This window comes from Vidua macroura, chromosome 1, assembly GCF_024509145.1.
Source record: "Vidua macroura isolate BioBank_ID:100142 chromosome 1, ASM2450914v1, whole genome shotgun sequence".
Lineage (NCBI taxonomy): Eukaryota > Metazoa > Chordata > Aves > Passeriformes > Viduidae > Vidua > Vidua macroura.
Genome location: NC_071571.1, coordinates 14,489,860 through 14,513,827, shown reverse-complemented (window position 1 = coordinate 14,513,827; position 23,968 = coordinate 14,489,860). Strand labels below are relative to the sequence as shown.

General features: G+C 37.3%; 1 protein-coding gene across 11 annotated transcripts in view; it reads right to left on the bottom strand.

Moving 5' to 3' along the window:
* Positions 1 to 23,968, bottom strand: part of EPC1 (enhancer of polycomb homolog 1) — a 65,725-nt gene that overhangs the window by 3,045 nt on the left and 38,712 nt on the right. For 5 of the 11 annotated variants that reach the window (XM_054000972.1, XM_054000940.1, XM_054000981.1 and 2 more), the window contains 14 exons: positions 21,405 to 21,564; positions 19,293 to 19,438; positions 19,001 to 19,207; positions 18,472 to 18,620; positions 17,034 to 17,190; positions 15,541 to 15,717; positions 15,340 to 15,429; positions 15,109 to 15,257; positions 13,608 to 13,960; positions 7,927 to 8,010; positions 1,514 to 1,632; positions 1,346 to 1,432; positions 542 to 683; positions 57 to 423 (listed from right to left, as the gene is read on the bottom strand). In XM_054000972.1, the coding sequence (XP_053856947.1) occupies positions 57 to 423; positions 542 to 683; positions 1,346 to 1,432; positions 1,514 to 1,632; positions 7,927 to 8,010; positions 13,608 to 13,960; positions 15,109 to 15,257; positions 15,340 to 15,429; positions 15,541 to 15,717; positions 17,034 to 17,190; positions 18,472 to 18,620; positions 19,001 to 19,207; positions 19,293 to 19,438; positions 21,405 to 21,504 (2,327 nt within the window). In that variant the 5' untranslated portion in view covers positions 21,505 to 21,564. Of the gene's footprint in view, positions 1 to 56; positions 424 to 541; positions 684 to 1,345; positions 1,465 to 1,513; positions 1,633 to 7,926; positions 8,011 to 11,258; positions 12,951 to 12,980; positions 13,961 to 15,108; positions 15,258 to 15,339; positions 15,430 to 15,540; positions 15,718 to 17,033; positions 17,191 to 18,471; positions 18,621 to 19,000; positions 19,208 to 19,292; positions 19,439 to 21,404; positions 21,565 to 23,968 lie in introns of those variants that run through there. The other 6 variants (XM_054000955.1, XM_054000948.1, XM_054000963.1 and 3 more) reach the window with 6 other exon arrangements.

The following is a 23,968-nucleotide window of genomic DNA, read 5'->3' as shown; positions in this document are numbered from 1 at the left end:
AATTTAAAGCCAGATATTTAATACTGGGAAAACATAAGCAGATCTAAAACCCCTACCTTGGTACTGCATCCACAGAGGATGAAGCTGGAACCTTGGGCACCTGACAATTTGTTGCTGCAGCCAGCTTTAAGGCAGATGATGGAACAGCACTTAAAGTCCTAGGTATATGCCGTGCATTGAGCGTGGTAATAGAGTTTACAGTGGCAACTGATGAGGGTACAGTTAATCGAATGTTGTTCCCAATCAGAACCTGAGTTGTTGCAGAATTGGCAGCAGTTACTTGGTGACTCAGTGCACTGTGGGAACTTGAAGTCTGCGTTATATTTGAAGGCTGTAACAAGGCTGAACCTGCTGTTGATGATGAACTTGTATGGACAAGTGCTGTAGGTGTAGTACTACTGAGGTGTAAGCCCTTGTACACTCCTGCAAGAGAAAAAAAATTATCGGTAAGGTCATTTTTCAGAAAACACTCAACTCCAAACAGACATGTCTTCACTGCAAAAATCAACATGCAATCAAATTCTGTCAAACAGTTGCATACCTGAGGCCTGAAGAATGCCATTCACCCCAATTCCAAGCACCACATCATCCTTCATTTTGAATCCCATCAGCTGTTCTGATGTAACCAAAGCTGAAGCAGCAAATTGAGCACTAACAGAATCCAGTGTCTTGGAAACAAAACCCTAAAAAGAACAATGGTGGCAAATACATGTGATTGATGCTTCTAAACTGTCAGTACTCTCCCCATTTTAAAGCTACACAAAACCTAGTAAACAAACATCAATACACCAATAAATCAGAACTGTGGACCAGTCATTCTCTCAGATCAAATCATCAGCATTTGGTAAAGCTGGATAAAATCTCAACAGTGATTTTTCTGTATTACCATGCACTTTTAGCTCTGTTAAAACAACCAAGATGATATTCCCCACAACTATTCAAAACACTAAGAAGCTGATTTTTGAAGTTCTATGTAACAACACTGTTTCACAGGTCAACCTGTTTTCATGAAACTCCAAACCCAATTCAGCAACTTGGAGGTTCAGATTGCAAACAACTTCTGAACCTTTTCATGTGTTCATCACCACTGTAATCTCCCTACATATTTATAAATATTAGGCACTTTCACAGCTCTGTATGGAGGACATACATATGAGTTAGCTTTAATTAACTGAAATTCTGCTCTGAAAATCCCCCAATGACAAGAGGATGATGACATGGCTGGAGATTTCTGCAATTCCTATTTCTAAGGCTTTGAAAATTTCATTAATTGACTGATCCATCTTTTTTTTTTTTTTTTTTTTTTTGGTTAAGAGGGAGCAGAGGCAACGCCTGCCACACTCACCTGCAGTGTCCCTTCTAAACACTTTACAGAATGGCTATGATGTAGATTCAGGCGAAAGCCACTTTCCTGTTGGTTAGTTTCAAGGTTCTATGGCAACAGTTGACAATTAGAGATGAACCCTGGTGGGAAACAATGAGGGATAAATCATAGCACAGACAAATCCCTCACCTGTGATGTGTTGGCAGAGGAATTACTATTTGCTTGCTGTTGATGAATTTGTGCAAGCTGCTGTTTCTGCATTAGTGCCAGTTGCTGTTGATGTTGCTGGTATTGTTCGGCTGTAAATGCTGAACAAAATATAAAATGAGAAAATACTACATCAAAATATGTAGGAGTTGTGTATAAAAACAGATCTACTTTATAAACCTAACCCCCCACCCCCAAAAACTACCACAACAAGTTCCTAAGAGCCTTAATGCACCTTTATGTCAAAAAGGCTGACATCCTCCTAGAAATTTTTGTCCAAACACCTTCTCTTTTTGTTTGTTCAGTATATAGGCCTTAACTGAATTTAGCTCAAGATACTAAAAAGGAAGAGGGAGAAAGGAACCAAAATGCAATCAGCCCACCAAAAACTCTTTAAAAACAGATTAAAAAGAATGATTAGGTAGAATTAGCATCACTGTTTTCACCTTGTGAAACTACAGTATCAGCAATATTAGAGAAATAGGATTATATGCCAAACTTGGCAACTGCAATGCACCCCTCACTGAAAGCATTCTGAAGGCAGCAAGGGCCTACAACTAAGATTTATGTTTCAATTGAAAACATTAAGTTGGGCATGCTTACAACTGTGCAGGCTATTGCTGTACAGTACCTTTTTTGTTTGTAACTACACATGTACAAGTAACTCCATCAATACCGAATTTCACAGAACTATATCCTTCTCTCTAAAATCTTTGAAAGGTGACTCAGTAGTCAGTGCATCACAATTCAGGCAGAATTTTAACCATTTAACCCACAGATATAAAACTGATGAAGCAAAATTCATACAGATTGACAAGGGGATGCCCAATGGTGCAGCAGAATCACAATTTCATTTACTAACTTCAGTGCAAGCATTTTTTGTTTTAGTTTATTTTTCCACAACAAAATGAAGTCTCAGTTTTCAACTTACAAACTGAATCAAGGTTAGAAGTTGAATGCCCTTGCAAAAGATACACCTTTCAGATTTTCCTTTAAGTTTATATTCAGATTGTACAAATGTTCCCAAATACGTGCTGTAAATAGTACTCATACTTCAAGAATGCACTGGAAGTCACGCTTTTGGGGAAGTTCACTACTGCTTGGTAACAAATCACTACCACACTTAAGTCCTGTTCACAAACTGAAAATTTTAAGACTCTTTTGTTAATCTACTCCTTCAGGCTTGGTTGCCTGAAGAAAACATGTTTGCATCAAAACCATAATAATGTCCTGCTTCTGGATACAGCAGGATTCTGAAGATCAATTATACCTCATGCATAAACTTGAATAACAAGTCAGTATAAACAGCTGCAATATTTGGAAACATCAGAGCACACACTGCTGAGCATGCATTTTCCTGGTGTATTTGTCTTTTTTTGGTGTTCAAATATTGTTCAAACTACTTCTAGTAAGTATTAGAAATGGCACTGAAATTATGACCAGAAGTTTCTGATTTGAACACTTGAAGCTATAAAATTTTACTCAGCTGCTACATACACATCACCTTTTTTCCTAAGTAACATCTTTGAGCAAGTAAGGATGTAGCACTTATTTATATTGCCATAAGCAACAAATTACTTACAATTACTTACAGTTAGGTAACACTGCAATATTTTAAAATTATTCCTAGAAGAATATCTTAAAGGTAGTAACCTCACTCATAAATGTCCTTACTTAAAAAAAAAAAAAAAAAAAAGAACAACAAAAAACCTCAAACCAAAGAAACTAGAATTGACCAAATACTCAAGGAGATGACTGTTCAATTTTAACAAAAAATAAAATTTACAACTCCTTTAGATTTTTTTTTTAAGCTGCCATCCAACACAAGTTAGAGCAAGAAAGTTTTAGCACACAAAGATTAATAGGTAGAAAGCTGAGCAGCAGTAAGAGAGGGAGGAAAATGGATATACAGTCCTGGTACTGAGAGATATACAATACTGGTTTTTTCAAACCCTAAAATTTAGAATCAACATACATTTAGCTAACATAGTGCCAGTGACATTGAAGGTTCAATTTATTTACTTATGGTATGATTTATCATGGTGTCCTGTGCAGGGACAGGAGTTGGAGTTGATGATACTGATGGGTCCCTTCCAACTCAGTAGATTCTATGAACGAAGTATTTTATTCTGTAGAATAGCACTGTAAATATATTGCTTAGGAATAGATTGCTTAAGTGATGTAAACAAAGACAACACACAGAATGACAAAGAAGAAAAGGGCAAAAGAGGATATGCTGTACCACCATCTTGAACTATGCTTAAAACTTCCACCATCATAATCACCTTACTTGTGCCTATTTACATGAAGTTAGTAGTTCATTTCAGTTTTCAAGTCCTAAGTATATTTAAGATTCTAGCTATAAAACAGAGCTGAGGTAAACACAGTCGCCTGTGTTGGTTTAACCACCTCCAAAATACTGGTTTCTTTTGCAACAACAGCAAAGGAAGCTTATGGAGATGAGCTGTGTTTGTTTAGGAAACACTATGCTAAATAATGGCTGGAAGCACTCTATTCTTTATGGAAGTGACATTTTGAAAATGTCTGTTTTTGAAATTGTACATCAGCTATTTTATTTTTAACAGCCTGGGACCCTTAGAGCTGTATGCTTCTCACCACTCTGGAAAGTTGTACAGCTGTCAAAGGAAATAAGTGACAGAAGAACTCAACTACCACCATCACCCTCATCTATATTTCAACTGCTCCTCCTCAATTTAAAAATAGTACCTGAAAAATACACTCAAGAACAACTAATTTCAGTTTTTTTTCAATTTAGGTTAAACACTCAGCAACATTTTTGCTGCTTCCCTTATTAAAAATAAAAGTCTAACAGACATTTCAAAGTACTATTTACAACACTATCAGGGTTTACTGTGAAATTCTGAATCAGTTGCATCCAGGTTAGAAAGGCAAGACTGCTCAGAAAGGGCTGCTGCAATCTACAGCCTCCTAAAATAATCTGATTGGTATTCCTTTTCCATTCCATAGACAGATGCTAATGTACTAGAATAGGTTATTGATTGCTTCTATGTAAGGCAGGTCTTCCTTCTCCATGCTCAAGAAAGACTACATTGAAGGTTTTAATGAGAACATTGCTACTACTGTGAACTATCCAAATCAATATTTCTTTTGAAGACCTGCAATCTAGGACAGCATTACTTTATTCCTCTTCTATTAAAAGCCATCATGTATTTTGTTAACACTACCACCGGGTTTCTTCCCCTCCTGCTCTCAGACTACAATCCACATTACATTTCAGTTGAAAAAAGAAACATATTGATTGTGAGATAGAAGTTGCTTCTGAAAACTGCCATTCCTATGCATGTAAAAACCCATTTGTATGTACTCTATATGAAAGTACTTTCACCTATTTAACCTTGCATATTCATTTCCTGTGGCACCCAACTGTGACTGGAATTAGGGAAATCACGTATGCTCAGCACAATGAAGTCACAGGTGTAGCACAGGTGTACCTGGAGGTGTGCCTCCACATCTGCAGGTACAATCCTGAGCTTCTCAAAGAACAAGTCTAAGTTCAGCTTTCTTTTTTTTTAAAGAATCAATTCAAACAGAATGTGCTGCTGCACGAAAACATAACTGCTATTAATGTGTTACGTGGCTTGCAGAGAATACTTTCTGCTTGTTGCAATGTAGCATTGACGCAACTGGATGGGTGCCAAACTCAGTATCTTGTTAACATCAGTCCATCTAAAAAAAGCAGTGAGTATCCCTAAAAACCTTCTTCCAAACATTTTATTCTCTCTTCTCATTTTTGTTATAAAAAAGAGAAAGGACACAGCTGAAAATTTTTCATGTGTGTCAAAAGAAAAATGGTATATGGAGAAGAAGTAGAAAAAATTAATGTCATTCTCTTTTTGTCATACACTGCTCATTATCTGCCTGGAAAAAAATGAGCAGGCAAGTAGCAAGCCCAGACCTTTTCTGAACATTAAATCAGTATCCATATTTCTGGTAACTCAAGAGAGTATTGCTACACAACACTACACAAAGTTACAGATTCCTGACATTACTGGAGACCTTCAAGGCTTTTAATAACATTAGTAAAGCAACAAAAAGCCAAACAGCTTGAGGTTTAAAAAAGGGGACAAAAAATAACATTCAGTGTTTAAAGATGACACGAGATTTTAAGACAGGCCCTTGCCTCAGCAGCCCCAAATAAGGATGCAGTGCTTACAGACTCTTCTCAGACAGCATGCTCTAACCTCAGTGGTCATGGTTCCATCACACAGTAATGACTATTTAATAGTGCAGGATTTACCAAATTAAACAGTGATGAAACACCCAGTTTCATCCACTACACAGAACTATTGCACAGTGATGGGTAATGGAGGAAATCTCAACTACCACTACTAATACACAATAAATAAGAATATTACAATTTCAGAATATCTCAACTGTCTTTCACAGCCAACAGCTGTATCTTGCCACAAAACTTCTACATACTTTCCATGACACCTTCAGTAATTTATGCAAGTCACTTGACTCTTAAGTTAACCTAGCCCAACTCCTTTTCTAACCTTAAACATGAGAAAACTTTAAGCACAGCTCCGCCTGAAGTTATTCACATCTCAAAATGGTTATCATAAGATGGGCAACTCTTTACCAGGAGACTTGGCTATACAAATGATTCTTGTTTGTTTGCAGCACACTGTATCAAGTGGTAACATTTCAGCTGAGACAACCTCCAGATTTGAAGTCCGTATATGATGTTATGCTGTTACCCTGCTCATTTAACAGCTTGGGACAACACACAGAAATATTCTGCAACTGTATTGGTGCTGTACTTTGGTAGCAAGGAAATGTTTTTGGCTTACAGACTGGAAAAGGAATGGAAGGTAGAAGAAAAAACTTCAGGAGTTTTCAGCTATGAGTAGAAGGAACGAAACCCTGTACATTACTGATACTGACTGACAGGATAAATGACTCAGTATCTCCTTAATGACAGCTACAAATCCTGTCTTATTAAAAACTGAGCTATTGCACAATGCACTATGAATGTGTTTTCCTACAATCACGTCTATGAGACTTTGCACTCTTTGGGATAATGACATATCTATTTTTTGCTTGAACTAAGCCACTGAATATCATTTTTCAATTGCATGATTCTGTTTACACATCAACAAAATTCTATGGGATGGTGATACCCAGCAGGTATTGCTTTTCAGAGCACAGAGTAACAGTGATACTGTCAATGGACTTTTCAAAGATCCATAGTTTGCAGCAGTTTCACACTGCAATATAAATATTGTAACAGTGCTCACTGATTGTACCACAGCATTTAACATGTACTAGCCTTACAATGCTGGAGCTCACATTTAGCTTCTCTGAAAACACAAGTTCTTGCCAGAAGTGGCCAAAACCAGTGACAAGTGATTGTCTGTGGGGGGGCTGGCTGTGCCATCTGTATGAACAGATGGGCCTTTGTATGATCAACAGCCACAGCTTCCGCTCCCGACTACTGCTGCAAGTTTTACTGTGAGGTCATTCACTTGTTACTTTGCTTCCCTCAAGAAGGAAAATACAGACCTTAAGTTGACAACAATAACCAGTTTCCTAAAAAAAACCCCAAAACACCAAAAACAAAATAAACCAGGGAGCATACCCCAGAAAGCAGAAAATCCATGTGTAAGCTCCTGGTCCCTCTACTGGCATTCCTTTCCATTTCTGGAATGGAAGATGCTCACTAGATTTACCAGGCAAACTGAGCAAGCTTTGTGGAGGTAACACAAGATCATCTTAGCTAGGTAAGCTTTTTTCTTCTTTAATAAAATTAAAAAAAAAAATTAATACTGAGAGACTCAAACAGCATAATTAAACTTTTTGACAAGTGTTTCAGTCCTGTTAAACATCTTAAGAATTAGATACTTAAATTACAGTAGCTTAAAAGCTGTTTCATAACAAGTTAAGTATCTGTTCTCAAGAGCAGAAATGATATTTCAGTGGGGAAATGGAAACATTAAGACTACATTAGGTTCAAATAATTTCTCTAATCCATTTATAGAATACTAGATTCTGTGATCCTTTCAGTGAAGGTGATAACCATTAAAAAGGCAGTTTTGATCAGAAGAAAGTTCACTTAGCTAAAGCTTCCAAACTTTTTCAGAAATTCAATAAACTAGAGAACTGCTAAAGTGTGTGGAAAGATGATACATCATGTTAAAATGACTTCTTAAGGGAAATATATGAGAGCATCACATCCCTGCTGTATAAGACAACAGTTAGTGGTTACTAATGCCAAAGTGCATGCAAAGCAAACATCAATCACAATGCTAAGTAATCCAGAACATCACATTTGTAAACCCCTATCTTATGAGAGATGTTATCTGGCTTACACTGCCTGGTTAAAGATTGTCTACTGTATAGCAAGTTCTCACCAGTGAATTCAGAAGATTGGAGAGACTTAGAGCCATCAGTGTGATTTAGTATTTGATGCACCAGGCCCAAAGATGTTTCACTTTCTGAAAAGAAGTTCAAGATTGGTTTTACTTAAACATGGCATTATTACACACTATGAGAACATGAACCATTATGCCCTTGATTATTACTACTACAGTATTTTATTTCAGCCCAACAGAACTTAAGTGTGAAACTCCTAATATCAGAACTGGAGAGATTATAAATTAGATATGAGGTCTATATATGCACTCCTTACTTGGTAGCAGAAGACAGACAGAAAATCATTAATAAGGATTTTTTCCTAGCTATTGAATGAAAGCTAGAAAACTTCCTATGTACTTTTATTTGTCTGCCCATTATTCTTAAAATGAGTTTCCACCAAAATGCCACATGCCAGTTAGGGTACACACAATTCACTGCAGTTACAAATGTGACCATCCTTGCATGGGATGCAAAATGTTACAGCTCCACAAGCCCAGAGATCCTCCACTTTGGAGCAAAGTTTTACTCCAACTGAATTGAAAGTGAATGAGAAAATCTAGTAAGACGACAAAGTCTTGAATTCTCTGGAAGTGCTCAGGTGTTTTAAGGAGTACTGTCTCTTCCCACATCCACAGTCACATTTTCCAGACTAAAGAAGCTTTTCCTTTTAATATTTCCTCCTTCAACTAAGTTTAGGATGGGCTATAAACATCTGTTAACTCTTGAGGCCATTGCTTTTCAACTAGGATCTCAACAGCTCAGCCACAGATGGACCAAGACTATTAAATTCCAATGATCAATGGAAGTGGCCATTACAAATTTCAGTATTTTTCATCACCACGTTTATCCTGTAATGTGAAAGAAGCATTTCAAAAAAGGGAAAACAGTATCACAGAGCAGTGTTGAGAATATTACAGATACAAGGGTTAAATAAAAACTTCTAAACACAGCCAGTGATGGCATGAAAGACACGGACAAGTCCTTCTACATTGCTACAAGGAATTGCCACAAGGATTGAGCAGCTTTCTCCTGTTTCTTTCTGGGAAAAGGTTGTCTAAAATATGGCTTCAGGTATAACACCTTAATAACAACATGAAAAAACAGTATAGAACCAGAGTGGTTTGGGTTGGAAGGGACCTTAAAGATCATCTAGATCATCCAAACCCTCTGCCATGGGGCAGGATACCTTCCCCTAAAGCAGGTTCGAAGCCCCATCCAATCTGGCCTTGAACACTTCCAGGGGCTTCCCGGAATGGAAGCTCATGGAAGTTGTGGATGGGGCTTCCACAACTTCTCTGGGTAACCTGTTCCAGTGCCTCACCATCCTCACAGTAAAGAATTTCTTCCTAATTTCTTCCTAAGAATTTCTTCTAATCTAAACCTACTCTCTTTCAGTTTTAATCAATTTCCCCCCCTTGCCCTGTCACTACATGCTCTTGTAAAAAGTCCCTCTCCATCTTTCTTGTAGGCTCCTTTCAGATACTGGAAGGTCCCAACTAGGTCACCTCAAAGCCTCTCTTCTCTTCTCCAGGCTGAACAAGTACAGATCCATCAACCAACATTACATATTTGGGAAATGGAAGCACAGCTCACTACCCTGCTAGATCCCCAAGCATGTAAAACTGCTTTTAAAAAGCATTAAGAGGTCCAGAAAAAGCATGCAAGTTTACTGGGGAAAATGTTATTTCTATGAAACTCCCACAGTAGGAGTTACTGAACAGCAATGCACAATTTGCATCACATCACCTGAAGTCTAGTTTACAAGAAAATACAAGGCATTTGGATGTATTCTGGATACAAACAGTGTTTCATATATACAGTATATATATTTCATATATACAGTCCCAAAAACAAAACCTAACAGTTTTCAGTAAGGCTTCTTCTCAAAGAGTGATTTCTCAACTCAGTTGAGCAGGCTTCAGTCAACTGCCAGCCTCTTTAGCCTTGCCAGCTTTTACACACTGTTTTCAAAATGATCCAGCTTCTGGGTGATGAAGACAGAAAAGAAGAGAATTCAAGACTGTTGCCTGCTCTTAGCAGAGCCTGGGAACCAGCACTCTAATACTTCACTAGTGATAAGTATCTCTGCTCTGGTTGCTAAACACAAGGCTGAAAGGGAATGATGCATGTGTGCAGCTTTAAGTGTCTCTAACTTTTGTTTACAAGATCCAAGCATTCAAAAATGTGAACGCAACATATTTAATAGAAAGTCTCCAGCAGAGAGCAGAGTCTCTTAAGTGATGCAGGTCAAAGACTGCTATTTGCCTGACAGAACCAAATCAATCAGGGGACACAAACACTTCAGCTCAATACTCATACCTACTGTACACTCCATCTCTGAGGATTATGACTGAGAAACCTGACACTGTCAGCAATACAGGCTCCTTTACTGAAGTAATTCTGCTGCTGAACAGGTTAATTCTCCACAAAAATAATGCTTTAATGTTCTTGCTTCCTTTGTAGTGGTGTTCTGAATAACATGTCTTAAGACCTTTTAATCAGCTCTTCTTGCAAGAGGGCAAAGGATACTTTTTCATAATTCTTCAGTAAGATCAGAAAGAACTACCTTCTACACAAGTGATGCTACTCAGTCACTTGCTCCTGCTGCTGAAGTCTAGCCTTCAGCACACCACAAGTGTTCAGGTAACTTGTAAGGGATTTTAAGACACCCCTTCTCAGTTTACACACAAAATCTCAATGCAACAACTTCCACAAGTCTTTAATACTGAGCACTCTGAAAGCCAGAAGCAGAATAAATTGCATTTCTTCAGGATCAAAGGCACTTCAAAATGTTTATAAAATGCCTAGCTCTGGGGAAACCTCTCTGATCTTCAGGAGGAAAATCAAGGCTCCCTGTAGCCAGATCTGTATGTTACAGCACAGCTTTTGTAACACATCCTCTCATTAACAGAAAACCTAAGATACCATCTCAACTTCATGGCCCTGCTGGCCACATATAACAGGCCCGAGAAAAGTACTTTCCACAGCAGTTGTCCCATGTCAGCAGCATGTCTGCATCATTCAAGGCCGAAAAAGCCCAAGTAGGACCCATGTGATGGCACATAATAAACATGGCAACATGACCACCTCTGTTGATCACTACAGAATCCCAGAATGAATATCTTCAAAAAAAGTAATACAGTTTCACCATAACTTACAATAGCAGTGAAAGGATAATATGACTTAAAAATACAGATGTATTACTAAGTGTTTTCTGACAAAAGACCAAATGCCACTTCAAAAACCTAAAAGGCAAAGAGAAACGGATCTAAAACATCCACACCGACAAACTCCCAGCTTTAAAAACAACTAAGAAAAAGCAACAGGGAAACCCCACAGGGTTGTTACGCTGCAACAGCAACTACTACAAAAATGTCAGTATGACTGTTAGATACCTGAGGTTCTTTACAGTATTGGCTACGAAAGAACAAAGACAGAATTCAGCAGCTGCAGCCCCACTGACAGGCAGCTCTGAATAAGTCACACACTAGATGTGCAAACACCCCTGTGATCTGTATAGACAATGTATCTCACAGAATCCTTTTAGAAAATGGAAAAAAAACCCACTAAAACCACACTGGTACCAAGATGGAGCAGATTGTGCTCCTTACAAACACTTACACCTGAAAAGGTGATCAGCAGCACACCACACAAACACAGACTTATATACACTCCAGTGCCACAAGAATCACAATTAATATTATAAATAATTATATGGATACAATCTACCGGGTTATGTTAATAACAAGTGACTATCCAAAGACTCTGGTAACCAATTTAAAGTATACCTATGAATTCAGACAGCTGTATTTTTTTATTGAACATTTAATTTCTGTATCAAATCCTAGCAAAATGATGAAACTAAACTCCACATTTGTATTTTGAAAAGCTTGGAACACTTAAATATTTTTTACACATACTGAATCATCTCCACAGAATTCCAAGCACAAATGAATGTATTATACCAGGTACTTACACTAGTATGTATGACTTTCCCACAGGCTTCAATATGCAACCACACAATTAAAACCTTCTATGGGACTCATCAACATAAATAATTCCATTTAATTCCTAAATGATGCAGATAAATATCCTTACAATCTATTCCAGGGGAAAAAACACTCTAAAAGGATGTGTGTGTGTGTTTATTTTTACATACACACACACAGACATGAGCTTTAAACTCCATCAGCCAATTTTTCAAGTCTATGTGACTTTCAAATGTAACGCACTGCCAATGAATACTTTGCAGTGTATTTACAGTCTATTCAACAACATTGGTTTTGTTTTCACTCATCTGGCTACCATTTATCACAGTTCAGCCTGGCCACCAGGCAGAGAATGCCCTCCTTCACTTCTGGACTTGTTTTACTGATTTAAGCCAGTGAAAGAGCAGAATTTAAACACCAAAAGCCACACTAAGATCACAAACCAGAAGAACCATCAGTTTTAGCCCTAGTACATTTCCAGCAAGAAGAATCATGAAAGAAGAAAGGGGTATGGGGGCAAGGACCTACTTCTAGGACAGCATGGAGAGGAAGCATGAAATAAAGCAGCAAACACAGCTGCTCACTAACTCTACAAATGCAAGGAAAAACTATTTTCAGGAAAAAACCTCAAAACATGATACAGCAGGGAAGGCATATAATATAGTGGCAAACAGAAGATTAAAGTTATCTGATAACTAGTGTAACAGTCTTTAAAGCAAATCACCAAAACAACCCACAACTTGCTTAGTTTATTAGGTATATACATCTCTGCTCATCACACTCCTACATTATTCAGGTTTTCTGATTGATTTCCAAAGCCATAATTCAAAATGGCAAGGAAAATATGATTCTAGAGACTCCTTACAAAACCATGGTGAACTTCTAAGGTTGTTTTATATAAAAAATAATGTCACTTTAACCTTCTATAAAAAGATGACATTTACAGTAAGTAACTCATGAATTTTTATGAGTAGGTAAGTTCCATTATAACCATGTAAATACAAGACTTCCAGTAAGAAGCAAGTGTGATGCTATCCAATAGTGTTCCAATTAAAAACCACTAACACATCACATTGTTTCAGAGTCAGATCCTCAAATCTGTAATTAGGTTCTGTAAGATGTAATCTGCCACTTGCTGACAAGATGTAGAGGTGATTAGTGCAAGAGTTTTGCTAAGCATAAGCAGATGTATCAGTGAGACTGGGCTAGATACTTCTTGGCTGGGAAATGGGATTTATGTTCATTGAAGTTCAAGTAAGAATTCATAGCATGCTGGGACTCTAAATGCAAACATTTTACCTAAACATTTCCCATCACTGCCAGATCTTGTACTAGAAAAAAATGTGGTACATAATATTTATATCAACATTTCAATTAATGTATTTTTAATTTCAAAAAATCCAAATATTCAGTGAACTTAAACCCTACACAATACTGTTGTTTCAACTTTTATGTTTCTAGAATTGTAATTACATACCATTGTATCAGTTTTATAAATCTCAGATGCAGTACACTACCATTAGCAAAAAACGTGAATAAATTCAATGTAGCAAAAGAAGATACACTTGAAGATAGGCTGTTACCATCAAAATAGACCACAATGTAAAATATAGATGACCTAATGATATTCTGGATTTTCTGACATAAGTTTAAAACTTCTAGAAGCAAGTTTGTTAAAATGAACATACCAATATGTGCTGAACCACTGCTACTTTTACTTTGTATAGAGGTACTGCATGTCTGGGTCCCGGGTTGTGCTGTGCCTGTTCGATTTAAACCCCTGTATAATTTCCTACAGGAGAGTTCATCATTGTCACTGTCATGTAGGGATGGTGTCCGAGGCCTAAAATGCCGCCATCTACATGATTTGATATTGACTAGTATCTGACTGAGGTCTTTTGAGAAAGATTTGTCCGAGGTATTTGTTTCTGAGGTATTGGCAAATTGACTGATTGAAGAGTGTTGCGATGAGGAAAACCTTTCCAAATCCAGCTGATGAAACGCACTATCGTAGTCCGAATGCGCTCTGTCTAGTAGCACCCTAGAACCAGGAGAACAATGCACAATTAAACAGCGGCAAGAAAGCACCAAGAAAGTAGTCCATTTAACATGTGTGCTTCTGGATGACAAAAGGATAAAAAAAGCAACACAAAAGTTTTATAGAACAAGCCAACACACACATACACACTCCCCTGACACAATGCATGACCACCTATTACTTCACAGTAAGTATTTAGGTATATTCTAGCTTCTACTGTCTGAAGAAGTGCTGAGGTAAAACATCACGTTTTTATTAAAGACACTTCAACAGCAGAGAATTAAAACAAAAAGACCTAGAGAATAACACTGCTTAAGTAAAAATTATTATTATGCCCTTCTAAAGTAACTTCATTTCAAAAGCCTTACTCCCATATATACTGACTATACCTACAACCATCTGAAAACAGTAGGGATGTCACACATTAACATCCAAATCCCCTTGTAAACCACCCAGTAAGAACCATCAGATCTCATTCTAATTTTGCTGATTGGCCAAGCTGGCTTACTAAAAATATGTGAAGAGGTGCTAAGCATAAATTTGAAGTGCAAATCACACCCTTACTTTTAATAAAAATTTAATACAAATGTACTATTTTCTTAAAGTTATCACATACTTACACACTCAACCATTTATAAATTGTTTTCAGTAAAGATTCTTAAAAGAAAAATGCCTGAAATAAGTAATTATTTGATATTTTTCAAAATGTTTGGAATTTAACAGTTAATATGATTTCTAAGCATCGCTCCCAAAATCACCCAATACTGTCTAAACTCTGAAAAGCATTTTTTGCAAAATACAATTTTTGCTATCTTGAAATGCTACTATTTGAGGGTAGCTATGCAAAAAATTTAAAAACAAACCAATCACAACTGAAGATATACATGCATTTTCATGCCAAAAATGGGAGTGTAAGCAACAGAAAACTCCGAGAACTATTTAAGAAAACATTACTAAAACAGCTTCCACTAGTGCCAAACAAAAATGGAGACATAAGCCAAGCTAATCTCCCTGTGATGTCTCAATTTTTTTTCATTTTTGGGTTTTTAAAAGACTTTGTTCTTCTTTGCATCTTACCAATTACCAATCTTCTTTAAATCTTACCAATTTAATTTTCTCTTTAAAAACAGCAACAATTACACAGCACTTACCTTCCACCACGGCCAACCCGTCTTCGTGCAAACCCAATACACCTCTGGGGTACAGTGAGGGTGGTTAAGCAGTATCTGTAACGCACATCTCCTAATCTTCCCTCCTTAGGGCTACTCCAAGGCCAGTTGCCAGGTTGATCTAAATGAGGCTTAAAATAATTTTAAACAATTAAACATGAGATGTTTTCACATAATGACACTGTCTTACAATGCACAAGGAAATCTACTTACAGCATAGTACTGACAGCCTGCTTTCCTACGGAAGGCAAAAGGACCATCGGGATCATTTTCCTCCTCAGCCTCCGAAGAACCAGACAAAACCTTTGAAGAGAGGATGGGGTAAGAGTGGTGTATGAGGAAAGGTATTAGAAAATTTCTGAGTTTTACTTCTGCTCTTTCCCAAAGAGCAGCATAAAACACTAGAGGTCCTACCTGGGAAAGAGGTTCATCATCTGAGCTAGGAAAATCATACTGATTCAAATCTTTAGCATTAAAGACTGGCAGTGCAGCAGGACTTGTCTGTTGAGGAGTAGCAGCAGCGGACGAAGGTAAGACTTTTGGCTTCTTCTCATACTTTCTTTTGGGTCTAATAACATCAGGTTTATCTTGCTGCAAGAAAAATGAAAGCAGTGCAAAATTACACACAGAAGAAAATTACATTAAAAGAGTAAACTCCTATGTAAGCAAGTTAATGACATGAACTCATCTCTCTACCATGTTCCCAATAAAACATGCATTCATTTCAGAGTGTCTGAATTTCATTTCCAGTAACTGAAACATTGAACAGACAACACAGAATCAAGCACTGTTTGCTCAGTCTGTGGTAGGTAACTCAGTAGCAGTTAAGGTAACAGTACTACTTTGGAGAAAGAGACCAAAATATGTATCATGATCTCTATGAGGCACCTTCTTTATTTCCTAGCATTTTTAATTGATAGCCATTTATGCAGTGTCAGGGTATTACTAAGTACCAAGCAATGCTCTAAAGGCAAAAATAAACTTCTCGAAGATACCTATAATCTTGCAAAGTCTCTAAAAATTAAACATGTTTCGCTATACTGTGCAAAGTCAAGTTTAAGAGTATTTCCCAAGTTTCCAAACTGTGGGACACTGCACTGATCCAACATCACTGATAAGCAAGTACACACCAGCAATCACAAGGACAATGCTTTACTACAAGTGGAAGAATTCACTGATTAAAGCCACCTTGTCCAATTCAGAACAGCCTCTGGATATTCTTCAGTTACAAGTTGCCTTTGTTTAAAATTCAAATTTTATCTCAGCATTTATCCTGTGTCACCTGACCTATTTAACATGCTCAGTTGTTTGCACTGTAGCTATGGTTTGTATGACACAAAATTAAAGCCTGCAGGGAAAAAAGTACTTGTCAGGTGTCTAAATCAAATAAGATTATTTGATATTTTACTTAAATATGAAACAAAGATACACAGCAGGGCAGAATTATCAATGGATCATATTTCAGAAACAAAACAAACCCAAACCCTCCATATTAAATTAACTACATAGCTTAGAACAATGCACGGTATTTACATCATTAGTTCTATCTTCGTACAATGCCTAATGATAACAAACACAGTTTTGTTCAGGACATCCCAACTTTATGGACAGTAGTAAAGAGAAATGTTTCCCTCCTCCTGAATAAGAACACATTTGCATGTGTCCTTTTATCTGTAGTTTGTCTGCACTTCCTTTATTTCTATCTTGAGGAATGCTGGTAATCTGTTATCCTCGAAACTCCAACTGAACAATGCCATTTTATTTCACTTGCAGCTTTGCTACCCTATTGTCAGTTCCAAAAAGCTTCCTCCCTCCTCCAATCCTAAAATGGTGTATTTTGTACACTTCACAGCACGAACAGTAACTCAGTTATTGACATGACTTACTTTAACTTTAATATGACTTACTTTAACTTTATATTCTTTCAGTTCCATAGCTTCTTGGTGTTTAAAAGAACTGCTGTTAGTCACAGGAATAATGGGAATAGCATAGGTGGGTTTAAGCGGCTGCCGCTGTGCCATGACTTCAGACATGATCTCTCCACTGTAGTCACCCAAATTATACCTGAAATCAGAATAAATTTTATTTGTTGGAGTGCAATATCCATCTGGTAAAAAAATTGAGATAAACAAATCAATGCTTGCAACTTGGGGTAAAAGGGATATCCAGTATATCAGCAAGAAGTGCAGAAAATATTAGTCGAGAAAAGAAGATGAATAACACAGAAAATTCATTGCAGTGAATAATGTTGACAGATAAAAATGGACAACTACCCCTTAAAGCATCTCTAAAAGGTAATACTGTAAAGAAAAGGAGAGGGTTACCCATCCCTTTCCCTGAGGACTGGTACTATTTAAAGAATTTATCATTCAAAAAGTTTTAAACAGTGAAATATAATGCCTTTTTCATTATTCCTCCTTCTTCTGTGTTGCAGAGGACTTTCAATAAGCAGATCCACAAAACATTACATTTCAAGTCCTGTGACAAATGCCGAGGGAGGTATTTGAGTCTTTCCTCTATCCAGTGGCTTATTTTCTTTAAAAAGCAACTGGAAAAATCTTCATGATTTCTCTCCCCTTTCTTTCTGCTGAATATGCTCGGGGCTTAAAAGAAGTGCCCTGGTAGAGCCAGTTCAGCTTGTCTCCCTAAAAACACAGACTAAGAAGTCATTTCTGCAGTTTTAAGGTACTGACTCAGAACATTTATTTTCAAGCATGGACATTTAGGCTAGAAAAGTCTATTCAGATTCTAAGTATCAACCTAAAGTACAACTCCACACTACAACTGTGAGCCTCAGTCAACTGGGAAAGTGACACTTGGCAAAGCATTTGGGCCACAACACAGACAATCAACAGGATGGCAAAAGAAGCACTAGCTGGAGATGACTCTCACACTTAATACTGCATGAAGTGCTCATTTTCCTCAAGAGGCTATTAGATACACAAATAATAGAGATCATTGAATCAAAGAAGAATGGAAATGATTGAAATTTGCCTTAAAAATAGCTGGGACTTCCTTCATCTACATACTTAACACACAATTTCAAATGACTTTGATTGAAACTATGATCTCTCTTCTGGTATAATATACAGAGTAGATACCTAAGCTTGAAAGTATCTACATATGTAATAAAACAATGTAGCTTAATATGACAATAACTCTCCCTTAATAAGCAACTTTCTAATGTTTTATTTTTTCTCCATAGCATATTCATATTTGCCTATCCTGTACATGTAAAAGAGTCTGAACTTATTTTAAAAATCTCCCAATGTTCAAATTTTTGCAGTAATCCAAATATAAAGTAGTTTTCAAAGCTTTCTGCAGCAAATTTTCAATAAACATTACCTCTTTTCCATAATTTCCAGTGTTAAATGCAGCAACTCTCTCTTGCTTTTTTCCCTCCTTTTTATCATCTCCAGGATGGTTACTGCACGACTCAGATCTCGACGCAGCTTTAGCATCTTCTCATAAGAAGCTTCATCATTTTTTCGATTCTGTAGATATATAAAACATGTGTTTCCTCACATCATTTAAGTTAAATAATCTGAATAAAGTAAGTTATAAATATTCAGGCATATTTAAAAAAGACAAGTCACATGCTAAACCAAAGAGAAGCATGTGCATGTTATCAATGATACACAGCTTGCCAACACCCTAAGCAGGTTTAACAGTAAATTTAGCAAAAAAGTGAATATAAACTTTCATTTAATAGTGCAACTAAAGCTGTTTTATGTTTTTTGCCCTAGCAAATTAAAAAGAGAACATTCAATTTTTTATTCTGTTGTAGTACATCATTATTTCTTTCTTTATATAAGCAACTTTTGGAAAGAGGAAGAATGAAAAGAAAAGCTGAGGGAGGCACTGATACACTTACTTTTCGTGTCTGCATCTTTTCCGTTCGTCTTCTAAAAGCAACATAAGGGTCATTTGTGCTGGAACCATCTCGTTTTTCCTGCTTCACCGCTGGAATAAGTGAAGGACCTCGACAATTTTTCCTCTTTTTAATCCAGTACTCATATACTTCTCTGATCAATTCATCATCTTCCTTCAGCAACAGCTTGGCCTCTTGCAGGCTGACTGGCTAAATGTAAAACCCAGCATGTCACTTTCATACAGTAATGCATAGAGCATGTATTTCAAATTCTTTATTCAAAGTACCATTGTACCTGCTGACCGCTGCCCTTTTCTAGTCTGTCTATCATCTCCTCAAATTGCAAAGGAGAGATGTCCATTCTTTTCTTCAACTTATTCACAAAGATCTCATCTTCTGAATCCAAGTCATAATCTGGCTGCTCAGCATCCAAACTAAAAGCTAAATGATACAGTGAAAGTTCAAAGTTAGTTTTATTACAAAAATGTCTTGTTCTAATAGCATCCACAGCACACACCACACTTCTCAAGAGAAAAACATTGGTTTGAATGTTGTAATAATGCTACTTCCACATGGATGTAGACATTGAGGTTTTTTTTCTTGAAAAAAAATTACCGTTAAAAATTAGGCATAAAAGTTGACATCTACTTGTTATGGTTTTCTTAACCAATGAAAACTTACTAGTGGTCAAACCAACTAATAGCTTACTGCCTCACTGCTTCAGTAAGAGCTTTTTAGATCCATTAAAATCTTCAATGCTGCCAAGCATCCTGGAGTTTTGTGTATTATATGATCAGCAGTTCAGATTTCAGCCCAAACATAATCAAAGGTACTCCTAACAAAGCATGTGCAGACTGTATTACAATGATCTTAACATATTCTCATCAATGTTTTTTGTGATGTAGATGAGTCAGACTACACTGGCCCAGCATGATCTACCCCGTGTAGCAAAGTATCTCCAAATACAAGTAATGTCTTGCAGAATGCAAACAACTGCTTTCCATGGTATCCTACGAAAACACATCACTGCATTTGAAACATGACTCCCTGGTTCTCATGCTTCATTTAAACTGCTGTGGTTGGTAAGAGACAAATTTCTTTCCAAATGCACATATGAAAACACATATCTAGTTTTAATAAATAAATAGATGGAATACATATCTAGCTTAAAATTCACAATTCCTGCTGTTAGAACAGCTAGATAAGGAAAATAAGAATGAAGAGTATAACCTTAATATCAGCATGGAAGACTGGTAGTAGGAAGGAAGTACTTTTTTACAATGAGGGTGGTGAAACACTGTAACAGGCTGCCTGAAAACTGGTGGATGCCCATACCTGGGAACATTCACAGTCAGGCTGGATCAGGCTCTGAGCAACTTGATGAAGCTGAACTCCCCTCACTGCAGGGAGCTTGGACCTAGGTGATCTTTAAAGGTCCCTTCCAACCCACACTGTTCTACAATTCAAATATTTTAAGCCATTACTGAGGCTCAGAATGACATACAAGTCTAGCATTTAACCACAGTTAATTAGGCATGAGATATGTTCACATAGCACAGATACTGCTTTTTCAATTCTGTTCGTTACACCGTACAACAGAATTCTGCAACAGACTGTATTTTTCATAATTTTTTCCGAAGTTATCTGAAGTAACGTGGTGCTCACATGAAGGGTCATGTCCATAGCAAATAGCTGCTATCTTCCAACAAAAATAAAACCACAACAAATCAGTGATATCAAACCCCATCTGCTTTTAAGACGTAGAATACTTGCACCAGGCATAGTCAAATACTTCTACTGCTATTGTCATTTCTGGTTGGCTCCCGAATCTACTCTACTGCCATTTTATCCTGGAGATGCTTCAGGGACAGGTATTCTGTTTCTTCGATATGCATTATGTATTTTCCTCTTTAAGCAGATTTGTGACAAATCTAAATTTCCCTCCAAACTGTTAATACTGAACAAGAATTAAACATACTTCTTTAGCAAGTAGTATTTCTCAACTATTTTTCAACACTATGTTGAAAAAATTAATTCTCAGGAATCAGTCTTGAGGGGAGCTCAACAGATATTTATGAATAATGTCTTAACTACTAGCAAAATTAAATTCTCACATAATCACAAGGTTGGAAGAGACCTTCAAGATCACGTCCAACCCAAGCCCTAACACCTCAATTGAACCATGGCACCGAGTGCCATATCCAATCTTTATTTAAACACATCCAGGGATGGTGACTCTACCACCTCCCGGGGCAGACAATTCTACTTTATCACTCTTTCTGTAGAAAACTTTTTCCTAACATCCAACCCTTGGCACAGCTTAAGACTGTGTCCTCTCCTTCCATCAGCTGCTGTGTGGAGAAAGCAGACTCAATGTAAACTTCAATGAATGAGTTACTTTACTTACGCTGTATGTGAATCAGCTGCTTTGGCATTTTAAATTCTCCAGGATATATAGATTCATAGTATGCAATATTACTTTCTGCTTCTGGAACTGGTATAACCATGTTATCCCTCTTCTCTCCATAGACTTGTTGTGCTGAGATAGCCCGCTGCAAATGATGTTCCTATAAATAAAAAAGTGAAATGAAAACCTGAGAAAATATTTCCAGAACTCAGCCTCGCTCAGGTTGAAGGAGGTGTATTTCTCTGCAAATGCTCTCTCTGCAAAGCCCTGAGCTCAAGAGTGGACGGTCGCACCCGAAGTGCGCTGCCCAGGCCGGAGGTTCCCCGGCAGGTGGCGCTGTACCCCCGCACACCCCGCCACTCCCCAACTCCCCCAGTCCTGTCGGCGCTCCTGGCACACCGAGACACGCAAACCCGTACTTACATGCTTCTGGAGAGACACTTAAGACTGATTAGATATACAGATTATAACAAGTACATGCAGACAGATATTGACTCCAGTACTATTCTATAGTTGCCATGGCCATTTATTATCAGTAATGTCAGAAAACCACATAGGAGGCTTTGCCATCATTGCCAATGAACAGCAACGATTTTACCTAGTGAAAGACTTGAAGACGTTCTCATTTATTGCAATGCTTCCAATTATCCTCCCTTTCCTTCTCCTAATCCATAAAAAAACAGTAAAAATGCAATCCATTCTCCCTGTAATTCTGTCAAGACAGTGAGTAGTATCAGCAGGGTTCATACAGTTACTAACAGAAACCACACAGCTGTGTGCAGGTCTTTAAGTGGTTTACTGACAATACAACAAGGTATTTTCTTCCTCATTAGCAGTGCTGGCTTCCTAAGTTTCTATTCTGTTCCTCCCCAGGTGCTCAGTAAACCAGTGCTACAATAGTTATGCCAACACATCTCTCAGTGAGATGCTGAGAAATACTCAAAACACTAAAATACTCGAAAGCAGAAACTGCAGCAAAAGGGCAGCAGTGACAGTTGGTTTTAACATTGAATGTATGATGTTTAGCCATATGATCTTATTATATTTTTGTCTGTCTGACTTCAATTTAATTACTCTGGTACAATAAGGGCAATTAAGATTTTCTGTCTAAACTTTAGAAAAAGTAAGTAATCAAGAAGATTATAAAATAGGCTTTATTGTAAACTGCAAGGTTGGCACAGCCAACTGTGTTCTAACATGTAATTCTGCTAAAATAATTCACAGGATTTGAGTCTTATCTTCACACAAGCTGCAGACATTATTTCACACCTGTCCCCTGGTTAAAAAGCTTCTTCATGAAAGAGACCAATCATGAGAACAAGGCATAGCAGAGTTGCAAGCAGAACTCACTGCACTGGTTTTGACCTGCAGCATTTGTTAAGTCCAGACACACATGTCACCTAGGAGGTATGGCAACATTCCTTCCTGGGTATGGACAAACTAATTTATTTTCTACCTTTTACTGAACTACTGCTGTCAGACATCTCAATATTTTCTAAACTGCAATAATTCTTCAGGATTACACAGCTACAACTTGTTGCCTAACAGGGAACTAAGCTTTATCTTCATATAGCCCAGTAGGATTCTGCATCAAATAGATAATAATAGCCAATGTTCTTTTAGTTAAGCAAACACTTACTGGTTTTATAATAATATTAATGGTTCATGGTGTATTTATCCCAGCTTGTGTCTCTCAACACCAAAAAAATGCTTTATTCCAGAAGAAAAGGATGTCATACACTAAATTAAGAATCCAATTTCTCTGATCCACCTCTAACATGGACACAACTACTAAGTACCAGTAGCCTACAGTTCTTTACTAACAGGTTAAAGTTATCTGTATTTAAAGAAATCTTAACAGTATTCTTAAAACAAAAACATAAATCATGGTTTTACCTTTCATCCCAATTACAAAAATACTCAGTATGTGAGCAGTCTTAGCAGTGCCACATATTATGAAAAGCAACTGGATGAAATTTCTCCCACTGAAAAAAGTTAACCTGCTTGTTAATTGTTCATATCAATTTCAATTCACCTCAAAAGACACTCCACTAAACAGAAGAAACTAAGCAGACAAGGCAACTTCCTTATGCTCCCACGCATTAAAGTTTTCACTTATTTGGACAAACCCACAAGAGCAACTTTGCCCCCAACTTCAGTATCTCAGCTGGTGGCTCAGCACATCTCTCTCAATCCTGGTAATTGAGGTGGGTTGAATGCTGTCCCAGTGCCAGGGCACTCACTAGAATTATTTACTCATTTTCTGCTGTGAAATAAGGATTAGGAGAAGGGCAAAATCAGGCTCAAAACTTTGTATAAAGAGTATAAAGAAAACTTTATTAACAGAACTAAAAGAAGAATAATAAGAATCAGGATAAGCCTTCAGAACACTTCTCTCCCCAACTCTTCCTTCCTTTACCACTGACAACATAAAGATACAGAATTTGGTATTTCCAATCAAGTTTACCAGTTCTAAAATAATCTTTCTTCAGTCCACTTAGGGAGAGGAGTCTCTCCTGCCATGCCATGGAGACTTTTCCACAACAAACAGTTGTCTCTTGGTT